This window comes from Mangifera indica, chromosome 7 (assembly GCF_011075055.1).
Source record: "Mangifera indica cultivar Alphonso chromosome 7, CATAS_Mindica_2.1, whole genome shotgun sequence".
In the NCBI taxonomy this organism is placed as follows: domain Eukaryota; kingdom Viridiplantae; phylum Streptophyta; class Magnoliopsida; order Sapindales; family Anacardiaceae; genus Mangifera; species Mangifera indica.
The window spans coordinates 2,782,990-2,798,510 of NC_058143.1; the positions used below are offsets into that span (position 1 = coordinate 2,782,990).

At 32.2% G+C, this 15,521-nt stretch overlaps 1 protein-coding gene across 3 annotated transcripts; it reads left to right on the forward strand.

Annotated features, from left to right (window-relative positions):
- Positions 1-9,167: 9,167 nt before the first annotated feature.
- LOC123221253 lies at positions 9,168-13,627 on the forward strand. Of its 3 annotated transcripts, XM_044644045.1 has the most exons (12): positions 9,168-9,393; positions 9,468-9,679; positions 10,547-10,607; positions 10,702-10,750; positions 10,890-10,944; positions 11,018-11,105; positions 11,288-11,406; positions 11,499-11,608; positions 11,758-11,840; positions 12,404-12,558; positions 12,914-12,988; positions 13,290-13,627. In XM_044644045.1, exons 1-11 carry the CDS (start codon positions 9,243-9,245, stop codon positions 12,974-12,976), a joined length of 1,146 nt encoding a protein of 381 aa, XP_044499980.1. In that variant the 5' UTR covers positions 9,168-9,242; the 3' UTR covers positions 12,977-12,988; positions 13,290-13,627. The 3 variants fall into 3 exon arrangements, 1 of the variants encoding a protein (XP_044499980.1); XR_006503243.1 differs by lacking the exon at positions 12,914-12,988 and having other exon boundaries at positions 9,171-9,393; positions 11,754-11,840; XR_006503242.1 differs by lacking the exons at positions 11,758-11,840; positions 12,914-12,988 and having other exon boundaries at positions 9,170-9,393.
- Positions 13,628-15,521: the final 1,894 nt, after the last annotated feature.

Genomic DNA, 15,521 nt, shown 5'->3' on the forward strand with positions numbered 1-15,521 from the left:
TAAATTACTAACACTAGCTAGCCAATACTTGACATGAGTGTATACTTGGTCCAGGTTGCATGTCTGCAGGTCTCAGTTATTTTATTTATCACCCGCTACCACCACATATCTCTTTGCAAAATCTATCAATCAAATCCGCATGTTCTAAATTCAAATAACCCCTTTTAGGAATTCAGATCACCATACAAATGTGAATATGTGTATACCCCACTTTTGACTACTTTGAAACCAGAAGAATAGGCTAAGGCACGTGAGATAAAAAGGAAAGTTAGGAATAAAACATTCGACATTTTTGACATAAGCTTTTCTAATCTTGGTCGGCTAATAATCCGAATTCGATTTTTAAGCAAATATTAAATAGAGAGCAAACATAAAAAAAAAAAAATAAAGAGATAAAAAACATTGCGAGTCATCAGCTTTAAGATTTAATTCGGATATCTGTATGGAATGCTTTATTTGAAAATTTTAATAAAATAATGTTATACGTACACACAGTTGAATACATAAATGAGGTACACATATGATGTGTTATTAGATTATTGAGTGTTATTTTATCATTAATTCAAAATCACCCAATCGTATGATAACATATCGTATATATACTCATTTAAATAATCAAAAATATATACGCATAGTTTTATTATAAACTAACAATGGGAAAGTAAGCATTGTTTTCAAAGTTTAAGTGACATTAAAGAAAACAATTGTGCGTGTCTAATTAAAGAAAACATTGTTAGCTAAAATGCCCGAATTTCCTTCCTGCCCTGCACCTCCTACTCCAGCCATGGGCTGGTCGGGTCCACCCAAACTTGGCCACAAACATGCACCAGGGACTCCCCACCACCTTGTGGGCTTTACCCTCTCTGATTTGCGGTGTCTTTTCTTGGCCTCGTACCTTGTGGGATTGATTTAAAACAGTAATGTAATGTAATCTTATAATGGAGTGAATATCTTCTAATGGTTATGCTTATGGAAAGAGTAACTTAGAGTTTTTAAAGATGAAATATTGTCACAAAGATAGACTATATATAAATTATTATTATTATTATTATATAAATTATTATTATAATGAATGTATTTATTAGTGGCTTGTTTTTTTAAGAGAATAATATGTTTATATAAGAGAAATTCTGTTAAAATTATTATTTATAAGAAAAACCATAAAGTGACTTTTCATGGATCACGCCCAAACTTTGTATGGGAAACTTTTGTGGGTCGCTTCTTATAGATGAAGTGGTTGACAACTTCAACACAAATCTGATAGTTTTTATTGCAAAAACAGCAAAATATATAATAGAGAAAAATGTTTATTTATTAATGTCGATAGAATCTTTGACATAAAATGGAAAAGAATGGAAGGAACTTTGACATAAAGCTCAAAAGAAATAGTAAATGATATATAAGAAAGATAGCAAAAGAAAGCACATGAAAAAATTAGGGGAGTTAGGACTAAATTTCCTCAAACAAGAGAGCGATTTCAAGAGTATTGACATAACACTTAAATCATCAAAATCAAATTAAGACAGATTAATAATTTGTAATATTCTATTCAGTGGGATTAAACGATTTAAGTTGATAAATTTTAATAAGAGTAAAACTTTTAAAATTTTACAAATTTTAGAATTTTAGTGAGGTCAAGTGACCCCACTAAGTGGATAAGGAAAGAGAATCTGTCGTTCTATTCAACCTAGATAGAAAATAGTATTAACTAATTCATCTAATTTGCAAAGGGTTTACACTTGAGCTCCTTTTCCAATTCTTAAAAGGGTATCCTCTAAAATTCAATTGTAATCTATAATATATTTTCTTGTATTTTCAGATCCTCCACATAAATTCATAAACAATACGCCATGGATACATCCTCAGAGAGAAGTCAAATCATATAAATGACTCATATATGAATATCAGAATTGTGGCAGACTTCAAATCACTCTCTTTCCTACATATTTTGTGTTGTATACGACTTGAATTTAGTTAAGGGTTATCCAAATTTAGGAAGTACGGATTCAAAATGTTATTTTGCACTTTTGTTCCAATAACAATAATTTCCTATTTATCATAATATTTGCTCCAAGATCTCAGTTTGTCTGTCACATGTTACACTTGTTTTATCTATTTATTTATTTTTGGTACATTTAATGTAATGTCAAAATTCCATCCGGATATCCGACTTTAAAAGTAATCTAATTTTCTATCCCTGATCTTAAACTTTGACTCATCACTTGATTTCATATTCGGACACAGATATCCGCTTTCTATTTCCTGCTACATGCATAATAATCATCAACCATTTTTACAAGCAACTGATTTTGAAGAACTTGAAGATATGACAATAGAGAGCGAGGAGATAACAAAGAGTACCCAGTACAAAAACAAAAACAGAGGATACAAGACAAACATAAAACCAGAGAAATGTTACAGCATCTTGTTACAAATACAAAAAGCAGAGGAAATCAAACTGGTACAGAACATGAAAAACAGCAAGAAGGCAGTTTAATTTCGCTAATGAGTAGGAACAGATCGAAAACTTGAGGCTCTGCATATCAAAATGGTGATGAGGGAGATTGCAAACAGAGTCCATGTAACGCACTTGAGGCTCAGAGGAAATGGAATTGTAATGGCGAAAACCACAGTGGTGGTAATCAGAAGGACTAATGCTAGCTCAAAAACTGGGCCTCGTGAAGTGAAATTGCTGCCCATGAAGCTTGAAACAAACAGAGAAAGGAAGATGAACAAGATCGCGAAAGAGAGGATATGAAAAGAAACAGGGAGTTGGGATTGGATTTGGGCAGACACCAGAGCTATTTTAAAAGCTGATTCAAAGCAAAATGCCATGACAACATGTTTCCATTGGTGCAGAAAGCGGTTGTAATTTTGTTGAGGAACAACTGCATGAGATTCTGTGTCAGTAGAAGAGGAAGACGGTGGTTGTGACGATGAAGGCGGGTACATTCTCTGACGGATTTGGGAGATGATGAAGTTGACAATCCAAGAGAAAAATGCTTTGATAGTTTCTGAAAAGGCCATTGTTTTACGGAGTGTGTGAGGATTTGAGGTTAGCATATGATTTATAAAGCTTAACTGTCGGATATCGAATATTTGATATCCGTTAAGCTGGAGAGAAAGAAAGGAAAATTGAAAGAGGGTTTTTGACTAAATGAGCATGAGGATTCGAATAGTCGGATATTGAATTCCATAAAAGACAAAGTGCCTTTATTCAATTTCTTCTACTCTTAATAAGTTGGTCCGTTGAAGAAGAAAATGACGTAGGCTTACTCATAGCTAGTGTATTTGAATGATTTTTAATTAAAAATAAATAAACACATAGATTATCTAATACATTCTAATCCCAAAGAGGTATTACACTAAATATTTGATGTTGTGTTACAAGAATTGCATACATTACAAATTATATAGAAAGTGCTAGGCCAAATCATAACAGGGCCAAATGATAAAAAATTGATCAAATTATAGTGTTTGTGTAATCAATAAATTAAATAATGAATTATTATATCATTCATACAAGAGAATAATATGTTTAGACAAAAGAAACTCTATCAGAATTTTATTTCTAAGAGAAATCCTAAATTGACTCTTCATGGGTTAAGTCCAAACTGTTTCCAGGTCCGAGGGTGTTGCCCCTATCTCCCACCAACTCATTGGGAAATGAGCCCCCTACACACTAGCTAGGTAAGGAAACTTACGTCTATTATATCTTATAGTTTAGTTAATAAATTCACGTATTATACACATTTATCGTTTTAAAAACATTTAGTTGTATCTTTGAACGTAAAACGCATAAAATGCATATTTTATATATTTGTCGTATTAAACTCTTACTAAATGCTTGTATTATACATTGTTGTATTTTTTTAATTTTTTTCTTTGACAAAAAATAAAACAACGTCATTTTGTAAGACACAAAATAATGTCGTTTTACATAAAATATATAAGTTGCGTTCTTATTATTTCAAAATGGAAAATCTCTTACAATCATATATTGTTTTTCTTTTTTATTTTTATTTCCCACCATCGACTCATAATTTTATCTTCCAATTTGTTGATACTTGGAAACAACAATTCACATTGAAAATTTGAACTTGATTGATAGTTGTCTAATAAATCTTTTTTATCTCTATCATTTGGTATTAAAGCCTAATATTGTTCCATAAAGAAAATATGTACAAGCTTTATCTTAGTTTATAACAAAATCATTAGGAGTTAAAGTTTTTTGCAGTTAAAGCAAATGATATAGTATAAGATAAAAATTTTTGAGATATGATTATGTTAAATGACCAATTCACTTTAATGATTTGAAAATATAAGTAAATATGATAACTTAATGGTGAATACTATTTTCCACCCAAGGTTTGATAAAACAACATATTCCCACCTTTATATTTGAGAAAAATCATTTTCCTACCTATTTGTCAATGTCAGCTACTAGCTTTTAATAGTTAGAGGCTATTTGAGATATTTTATCTAAATATTATAATAAAAATATAATAATTGTTATTATATCCCTAAGATTTAAAATATTATAATAACATCATTGTCAGATTGAACTATGTATAGTATGTGGGTTGTAAAGTCATTTTTCAAAATTTATTTGGGAAAATAGATATTTTCTTTTATCTTATTTCAAAAAATAATCATATCCAGCCCATATAATTTTAAAATATATGATGACCCTAATAGTTTGTAATATAAAATTTACACCCCAAATGTGTTGCATTTTGTCCAATTTTTTGGGTGTGTGATTGTCATTTTTGTAACTACCAAAGGGTATATTGAAATATAATAATTAAAAAAGCACTCCAAACTTTTTTGAATTTTTAAAGTTTAAACCCCTTTAAAAATTTTATTAACACCCCTAACAATTTTAAAAATTATGTTTCCCCTAAACATACAATTATACATCATTGACACTCATATTTATATTTGTATTAGTAATTTTTTTTATTATTTTAATTAACATTAATATAAATTAGGAGTAAAGAGATTATTTAATAAAATATTAGGGGCATTGTGTTATTTAGCTTAAAGGATTTTTGGCTTTACAACAATTTAAAAATAATTAATAGATTTTTTCAACAAATTTAACAAACAGGTAAAAAAAAAATGACATTTCAAACTTAAAAGTGAAAATTTAGCATTTCATCAAACCTTGGGTGGGAAATAGTCATTTACCTTAAATTAATCAAGGGACTTGTATAGTTTTTTTTAGCTGATCTAACCAAGACACGATGGTTACTCTTATCTGGGTTAAAGCTAAAGCTCATTTTAGCCTTTGCATTAAAGTTGGTTCAACTATTGAGTCAATTCAATTAAACTGTCATGTTGATTAGGCACAAATATCATTATATTGAAAATATTTATGTTTTTTAACTTGTCTAATAAATAAATAAATATATATATATATATTTGATAGCAGCAAGGAGGAGCAACTACCACATTTGGAAGCTTGGAATAAACCCAAAGAGTCGAACAAGTCCCATAAGGATCCTTTGCACATTTCGATTGGACCAATCATGAGGTCAAAAGTTAAGAAGATGCAACATGCCTTAATTGGGCTTATTGAAGACTAGGAGGTCAAGGCAAATTTGTTTTAAAAGGATTGGGTACTTAAAAGATTTAAAAGAGAAATTAATCTAATTCAAGCCAAAGTCCAAGAGTTCTTGTAATTTCGATCCAAAGAAGTTTCAAGGGTGGCGTCCAAGACTGCTTAATTTGTATTGGGCTAGAATTGTTACTAAAGCCCAAACCTTATTTGTTGGGCTATGTGTGTTTAATAGGCTAAGTTAATATTTGTTACAAGCCCAATTGTTATGTTAATTTTAATTAGAGTATTTGGGTAATTAAATAGGTAATGGGCTTAGAAAATATGGAAGTTCATTAGGTAATAGGTTAGGTTAGTCCTTTTAGGTTTAGGATCATTTATTATATAAATATCTTTTTCTCGTAATGTAGGATAGATGGCGTTTTTACACCAAAATTCGTGCGCTTGTTGTCTTGATTCAAGATTTCATCATTCTTGATTCAGTCTTCAAAGAACTTATCAATAATTCGTTCTTGTGGCATTCAATCCCCTAATTATACTAAGGTTGTTTTCACATCAATCGGGTTAAGGTCTATCCAAATTTCAGAATTTTGATTCAATCCTGGGTTATTTTCCATTTCAAACATTGGGTCTTCGCGTAATATTGCTAAGGTTTACGTTAAGATTAGTGTTATGTGCAAAAGTAAATATTACACCATGACACCCATAAAACCAGAGAAATGTTGCACCATCTTATCACAAATACAAAAAACAAAAGAAATTAGACGAAGACACTGTTTGACAACCTAGTTCAAGAGCAACCATGACATACTTTATCTTGTCGACGAGATTGTTCATCTCATCGAAAGTCCTTGAATAACATTATACACCAACTTCAACAAGTATGCTCCCAAACTCGAGTTGTGCATTATGACTTTAATTTGATACGAAAACAAAAACAGAGGACATTAGACAAACATAAAGCCCGAGAAATGTTACACCATCTTATTACAAATACAAAAACAGAGGAAATTGGACAAGTACAGCACCTTTAAAACAACCAGAAGGCAGTTTAATTTCATCAATGAGCAGGAACAGAACGAAAACTTGAGGCTCGGCATATCAAAATAGTGATGAGGGAGATTGCAAACAGAGTCCACGTAACGCACTTGAGGCTCAGAGGAAATGGAACTGTAATGGCGAAAACCACGGTGATGATAACCAGGAGCCCTAATGCTAGCTCAAAAACCGGAGCGCCTGAAGTAACATTGCTGCCGATGAAGCTTGAAACAAAGAGAGAAAGAAAGATTAACAAGATAGCGAAAGAGAGGATATGAAAAGAAACGGCGAGTTGGGTTTGGGCAGACAGCAGAGCAATTTGAAAAGCTGCTTCGAAGCAGAACGCCATGACAACAGTTTTCCATTGGTCCAGAAAGTGGTTGTAATTTTGTTGAGGAACAACTGCCTGTGACGATGGAGGCGAGTTCATTCTCTGACGGATTTGGGAGATTATGAAGCTGATAATCGAAGAGAAAAATGCTTTGATAGTCTCTGAAATGGCCATTGTTTGGTTGTGTGAGACAAGACTTGAGGTTAACGTTTATTTATAAAGTTCATTGCCGGATATCGGATATGTGATATCCGTTAAGCTGGAGTTCCAAAAAGAAAGAAAGACAATTGACAGAGGAGTTTTGACTATACGAGGATTCCAATAGTCGGATATTGAATTCGAAAATAAAAAATAATTGGCGTCTTTCAATTTCCTCTGCTTCTGAGAAGTTCACATCTGGAAGAAAAAAATGAATAAATAAAAATATTAAGGATTCCAGCACCTGCAGATATCCAATAAATTTTTTATTTTTTTACCATTACCATATTGAACTCTTACATTTTTTTTTATTAACCTAACTTTGGGATTTTACTAGACCAAACTTTTAGAATGTAATGAATAAACACAATTAAAGTTTTTTTTTTTTTAAACAAGATGTTTAATTTGATTTTTGTTATAAAAAATAATGAAAATTTAATATTTTCAACAATAAAAAAATTTAAAAATTCAATCGTTTCAAAAATAAAATAAAATTTAATTCCCTAAAAAAAAAAAAAGGTTTGATCCCTCCAAATGTCATTATCACATTAAAATATAAGGAAAGTGAGGCAAACTTGCATGAGCTTCATATTGAATGGTCGGATATTCGATCCGAGTCCGAAAATTGGCTTCCCGGTTTCTGCGCCTGTTGACAATGAACAAAGATTGACCATTTGAAAACAAATTTGCTGTGTCCGGACTCGGATAGCCAACCCAATGTTTCAAACTATGAGTCAGAATTTTTTTTTATTTCTTTATTTAATTTCTGACTATAAGCATCCATCCATTAAGTCACAAAGGAATATTATTGTGTCATCGATAAAATTATATGCACATAATTTTGAATATTTAATTATATATTTAAATAATATATTAATTCAATGATTTTTAATTAAGAATAAATTAATATTAATCATAAATATAATTTAGATATTCAATTTAATACTTAAAACTGAGGTGATATAATATAACTCAATTATTATCTACTCATTTTTCTTATTATAATAGTCAATATTATGTTATAATAGTCATTATTCACCCAAAACATATTGATGTCCACAATAGTCAATATTATGTTAATATCTACTCATCTTTCTTATCATAATAAATGTATTTATTAATAAATCATTATATCGCTCATATAATCATCATACCAAATTACGTGACTAAACTTGAGTAACATATATCACCAAACTTTATCTCTGTTTGGATCAATATTATCTAATATTTATTTACGCAATTTATCAATTCGATCAAGACCCAAGTCGCCCACTTGATCAGATCAAAATCTAATGTGTCTGAAAACATTGGTAATAACATGTGCCTTCTAACTCCCAAATAATAGTCTGAGTGATAAAAGAATAGACTTCATGTATGAAAGAGTATAAATTTAAGTATTCTCTAACGACATATTAATATCAAACTCTTGATTCTAACTTACTTGATTTAGTGATCGTGGGATTAATCTCTAAATTAAGGTTTGTCTTACTCGATGGAATTGGTTCGGTCCAAAACAAGTAGCAATTTGGCTAAGGTGGATCACTACTTTTTTATTGATAAATATATAAGTTATGAGGATTAACTATAATTTATTGAGTCGAACTCAAACTAATCATTCCTATCTTAATTGTAGCTCGAGTCAAGCAATACTTGACTTAGCTTAATTGTAGCTCTAATCTAGATCAAGATTGAATAAGTCCTAATTCGAGATTAGCTCAAATTTAAAAAATATAGTTCAAAATCGATAAGTTAAAGCTTGAACTTAATTCAAAAACAATTTAATTCTAAATTCAGTCTTAATCAATTTGAACTCGAATATTTGGATTTGCTTAAAGTTGACTCATTTTTATAAAAATGGTCTGATTTTTAACTTAAACTTAACTCATTCAATTCAAACTCAAAATCTAGCTTGGATTGCACATATCGAATCTAAAACTAGTTTTATTATAAATTTCAGAAGGGTGACTTCCGTTATGATGTAAATTAGAAAATCTAGCCATTTCTTTAAAAAGGGGGTGTATTTGACATTTATTAAACCCAGGGCGTTGTCAGTTTCCTCTCCAATTTAAAAAAACAAATCCAAAATCAGCTAAAGAAAGACGAAGCAAATAAACAATGGAGCGACTCAAAGAGGGCATAGAAGAGCTACTGAGCTTCACTCTAAACTCTCACGGAAACCAAACTCTAGGCTCCGACCTCAGCCTCTCCAGTCAGTTTTGCTCCGATCTTCTCCGTGAAGAGAACAACGCCGTTTCAGTCGCCGCCGGTATAAAATTAATACGCCTACTCCATTTGTTAATTATCTTGTAATTTCGTAATCCATTGATCGATTCGTTTCAGATGTTGATCTCGACCAAGATTTACTTCAAGGAGTTCCGTTATATCCTCTATACAAACGACTAGCTTTAGCTCTGGTTCGTTCGGTGAGTTGCGGGGCGTTTTGTCGGACGTATAATGACGGTGTCGTTCTGGTTCGTGAAGATGGTTTGCTGAAAGAGAGAGAAGAAGCGTGGAGTGAATTGGTTTTAAATAAAGGAGCTGAATTGGTCAATGTAAGTCGTAATTGCTTGTAGTTTAGTTGATACATTATTAGTAAATGATTTATCTGAGAAGGAATTTCATTTTTCTCGTTCAGTTTGACGAAATTAAAGATGATCTGTTCATTATAGTTTGTAGGGGTGGATCCAATCCAAGTTGGCTTAGTTCACTTCCACGGCATGTCTTGAATGAGTCAATTTTGAGCAGGAGCTACAGCTTAGTAGCTCATTTTAAGATTGGTTCGGTTGTCCACCAGCTTGAAGGAGCTCAAGCTCAAGCCAGCCCCTAGTTCAGCTCGGTTCAGACCAAATCCACCCCTAGCAGTTTGGTTAGGAAATGAATAACTGGCTGAGCCTAACTTTTCTTGAGTCACACTGAGTTCAGAATTATAGATTCGTACATCAAAATTTTAATTTAAATATGTGACTTGAATATATTTCGATATAAATTGTATGGGTGATGTTGTAATTTTGTTGTATGGTAGACTTATGAAACTTTTCGATAAACTTAATGGAACTCTAGGGGAGGCTTTTTACCGTTTAAGAAGATATTTTAAAAAATTTAAGGACGGGTTCCCGATGAATATTAGAACTAAAATGGTTTTCTTCTGCAATATAGCGAAACTTCAATAGAGGAAATTTTTGATTGAGGTGATGGGAAATTTTCATTGATTTAGAGAAGTTGAGCAGAACAGATTCTACTCTTTTTGTTCCAAGATTGGCATAAACCTCTTCTAACATTGAAGAGAAGAGTCCCATGAAGTTTTATGAAATTTCACAAAAAATTGCATATTTTTTTGACCAATTGGTCACCTGTAATTTGGTTAAACTTTGATGGAGGTCTGTGAGATTTATTCTAATATTTTTAATGGTTTGTGGTAGATTTTGAATACAGTAGACTCTGAACTTGATGTTCAGGAACCCTTCTTTTCAATGATAAAAGGTAGTTTGATTTATGTTTTATATATTTTGTTATTGATCTCTTATTATTTGATTATAATTAAGTAGTTAATTTTTTTGTTACAAATTAATTGTAGATGGCCTGAAAACAGTTGAGGGAAGATGTGCAATTGGTGATTACAATAGGTGTAGCTTATTGATTTGAATGAAGCTTTAAAATGCACTTTTCTTTTCTTGGAAGGGGGATTGTTGTCTTAAATTATATGAATGATAATCATTCTTCTCCCCTACTATATTTAATTAATTTGTTATATATCTGGCACAGACTTGAACCAGGCTTGACGATTCTGTTAAATAAATGCATGATGCTTCAAGTTGAGGTGATATTATCTATTACTTATTTGTTCTTGCATTATTTTGCAGTTTCACCTATTTAATTTCATTAATTGGCAGTCTGTTCGCCATTATGCTTCATTTTCGGAGTTGTTAGAAGCAGAGAGTCTTGTGAAAATCCTTCCAGGAGTTAAAACTGTTGAAGAAGGTATTACATAGTCTATTTAAGCAATCAAATAGACATTCTTAGTTTAACATTCTGGGAAGACAAATACTCTGTTTTGTTCTAGTAGATGGCTGGTTCAATAAGAGCCTAAGAATTTGGGAAAACTTCTATCTTTTCATTAATTTCATAATCATTCAGGAGTAATGGATGAATGGCTGTTTCAGGCATGCAAATTTATAGGAATCTTTATGCGGAGGAGAAGGAAATGCTCAATGGTGTCCTTGCAATATGTGTTTCTAAACTGGCTACTCAGCCTTACATTACACTGGCCACTATACTCTCTGTGAGCTGCTTAATTACTGTGGTCTTTTGTCTTATGTTTCATCTGTTGGTAGGTTAATTTCATTTTTTTGATTCAGTGAGTGGGTTTTGAAGGTGTTCAAAGTCTTTTGGGTCTTGCACATACTCCTGGAACGATTTTGGATGCTCTCCCCCCACCAAGATCAACTCTTCTGTCATCATTTTTGTTGCCATTTAAACCAAATGTAAGATTATGATTTGTGAAGGAATATCTGTATGCCTTTATTGTAATATTGGTTGAAGAGAAATATTTGTAGTATCTAGCTCAAGATACTTTTCACGTGTGTGTTGCAATTATTGAACTATCTGTTTAATTGGTTGAGGTCAAAGGTAGTACCTTAACTCAAGGAGCGAGGGCCTTGGCAAAGCATGTTAATAGGAGCAGCAACAAATACTGGGGTATTTTTAATGGAAGTGGTTAGTACCAATGTGAACTTGAATTTTACTTTGGTACTTTTTGACTTTATATAATATTGTTGAGCCCTTTTCTATGAACATAGCCATTTGAGATTAATGGTTACTTAAGATGATATCATAGCCTGTTGCACCAATCGTCTTGTTGTCAAATTTAAAACAACCCAACTAAGAGGCTGAAGTATGCAGTTCTTCTTTGGAGTTCACTCTTGAGGTTTTGGATTGCACATTGAAAGATAGTAAGGGAGGTTTGGGACATCAATTGGCATTCCAGTACATTAGTCTTAAGTCTAGGCATCTTCCTTTGATTGAGGATCCAATTTCAATGAAAAGAACTTATGTATTATTGTAGGAAATAGTCAATGTGTAGTTTGGGGATTTTGGTGAAATAGCTTAGGATGATGGGTATCCTTTATTGCAAGTTACCCTCTAGCCCCTTTCATTTATCTCATTCAATGTCTAATTGACACTGATTTTTCCTTGGCACGAAAAAATAAATATGAATTTATTTATTAGTTTTAGAATCTAATTTCTGCATTATTTACCTTTTTTTATTTACATTCCAGATTCTGACAAAAATAGGTTTGCAATGGATGTCATTTACCGTTTGATAGCCCATTGTTGCTGGTTGAATGTGCACATTGTTCAACCTCAGGGGATTGTCTTTGAGATAAGAGTAGCTGATGGTTATGGTGCACGGTGGTCCAAAGATGGAACCAAGGTATATGATTAGTATTACTAGCGTGCGTGCAACTTATATTTGTGTTAACTGTCCTGTGTATTTGAAAGGTTCCTGGTACTTATTTTTTCTTTTAAAGAATGTGTATGAAAGGATATATGTCGGAGAATTATTTTGAGTTTGGGTTTTTAGTTAATTCTATTGCTCTTTCTGTTTATTTTCTATTTGAATTTCTTACCAAACATGTTTAGGTCGTCTGCAAGAAACAGATTTGATGCAAGGTATAATAGGTTTTCATTTTGGTGGAGTCTTTTCTGTGACTTTGGCACTGTAAAGAACAAATTTATTGTTACAGTTCTGCTACCTGTATCTTAATTTTCATTAGTCTTGTTAGTAGCAAAAAGCACATCCGCTTTTGATTATATACAACATGGACCATAGAATGCTTCAGTTAATATGAAAGCTAGAATAAGTGAGTACATTTATTAAATGACAGTCATTATTTTTTATTAAAAAACTACTGCTGATTTTGCCGCAGAGCATTTTAGTAAAAACATTTTTGCTTCTAAACTTGGGAAGCATGAAGGTTCAAATCTTTGGCTTGCTGCGATTTCTATTTCAAGACCCCATGACTTTAATTCTAAATGAGGATTTCTCTGGGCATAATATCAACCTTTTGGAAATAGTTTTTTCTATGATTGGAGTATATAAATTACCTTTGGCAACTGGCAAACCTAAGAACTTAATATTCATGTGCATTTCTGTCTTTTCAGTTCATAGGATTTCTTGAGCCATACATGGAAGATGGTCACTCCAAGGGATGGAAGCATTAGATTGACATTGGATAGTTCTGTAGTGATTTCTTTTATTGATGTAAGCCTTCTAAGGTAACTTATTTCTGCTGTAGTTTTTTCTTTCATTTCTTTATGATGAGAAATATGCCGTGTATAGCTTTAGATTGCACTTTATCCCTCATATGCTTGTTTTTGCATCAGTCCCCGTCCTGTTGTAGTGATTGGGAAAAATCAGCGCTGCTTAATGGTTCGTATTTGGATTTTGGTTTTGACTTTTGAGTAACGATTTCTCATACATCATAGTACTTGACCCTTAATATGGTTCCTTAATTTAATTTGGATCCATGCTTCTTTTGTCTCCTCGTGTTCTAATCACTTTAAACTAGTAGAATTTCTTTTCTTGGAGGCTCAGATTTATAAGATGAGGATGCTTGGGTGTTGTACTGCACCGTCATTGTCCATTTGCTTTGTTTTTATGCTGTGCTGTGTTATTTGATCTTTAGGCCAAAGTAAATTCATGGATAAGATGGGACAGATATGTTAGCATAAAAGTCACAATATTTGCAGACAAACGTGACAAACAGACTTATATATTCATTATGATAATATTTTACTTTGTAGATGAAATTATGTAGCCAATGATCCAGAAGAATTCCACATGAAAAATGCTTCTTGTTCTTTGTCTCATAATAATTTCAACTGTGTCTTTCTGATACTTGCAGCAAGTGTTAAATATGTTTTCAAAGTGATCTAATGTTGATAAATTGTTTAAAAGTGCAGACACATTAGAAATGATGGAATAATTTCTTGTGATTGTTTGGGAAGAGCAAATGGCTCTAAATATGCTATTCAAACAAAGTCCCAGTTTACATTATTTACAAGTTATTGTGGCTACAATAATTTTAATGATGTGTTGCCTCCACCACTGGTACCTTTATCTTTAGTCCATTCATACTTGTCACCACCGATGTGGGTAAGGCTGGATTCGAACCGAGCCAACTCGAGCTCGAGCTCGGCTCGGTCGAGCCCGAAACGAGCCGGTCTTAGCCGAGCTTGAGCTACTCGTCAGATTTTCCAATTAAAATTTTTTATACAAAATGACGTCGTTTTGATCAATATATATTAAAATGACGTCGTTTTGATAACGAAAAATGAGCCGAGCTCGAGCTCGGCTTGGTTGAGCCCGAAACGAGCCGACCTTAGCCGTGCTCGGTCAAGCTCGAGCTCGAACTCGAGCCAACTCTATGTGAACTGAGTCGAGCTCAAGCTCAACCCTAGATGTGGGAGAATGATAATGATGTGTAATTTGAGCTCAAATAGTCGACCTGTGTTCCTTTTCCAATGGTGGTGAATATGGGGGAGGGAGCATGTAATTTACCCGTCTCAAACCTGTTTTATTACTATGATAAATGATTAATTAGAATGAAATGAAATCTTATGAACTGCAGTTTATAAAATTTGCTTATTGATATAGTCTCATCTCATAATGTTGGAAATCTAATTTGTTAAGTTATACATATTTCTTCTAATATATCAGCAAGAATACTACAATTTCAATGTCCAAATCATTGTATCACTTTTGAAGTACTGTAGATTCCATTTTGATGTAGTGTTCATGAAATAAGGCACAATAAATGTTAATGAAATTAATTAATTTCAAGCAACTTGATGTAAAAGTCTCCATATGAAATAGTTGCTCAATGATAAAAGAAGTATTAGAACGCATATGGATGGTCAATAGTTACAACAAATTATGAATTTTCTTTAGCAAAACTGGCAAGACTTGGGTTATACAAATAACTCTTTGTTTGACAGTTGATTTGATTACCTTACATGTTCATTTGAACTCAGTAAACGATTTTAAGGTTATAAGTAGTGGAAATAACAATAAATCACTTCAAAGGACATAAATATAGCAAAGTGATGAAAGTAGAAAATATTCAGCCTTGTACATGTTACATAAGACAATAAAACTTCCACATATACCCATAATTAAATTGTGTTGTGATTTTTTTACTTTTCTCATTGTAGTGACCATATAGATTTCATATCTGAATTAGGAACTATACATGCACACTATTGAAAGTTGAATACTTGTGTATACACATTGGTGAGGCTTTTTGTATGCTGCTTCTGTTCTAGGACATGATTCCTTTTGCCACTCTTTACATATTTCAACTGAACACTGCTACCTTTTAATTGAAAACCTCA

Bases quoted from the DNA above. Each gene is read 5' to 3' on its own strand.
- LOC123221253 (XM_044644045.1), top strand. From the start codon at position 9,243: ATGGAGCGACTCAAAGAGGGCATAGAAGAGCTACTGAGCTTCACTCTA. The intron at 9,680-10,546 runs GTAAGTCGTAAT...GGTTTGTGGTAG, and splicing joins AAGGAGCTGAATTGGTCAAT to ATTTTGAATACAGTAGACTC. The intron at 11,841-12,403 runs GTTAGTACCAAT...TTTACATTCCAG, and splicing joins GGGTATTTTTAATGGAAGTG to ATTCTGACAAAAATAGGTTT.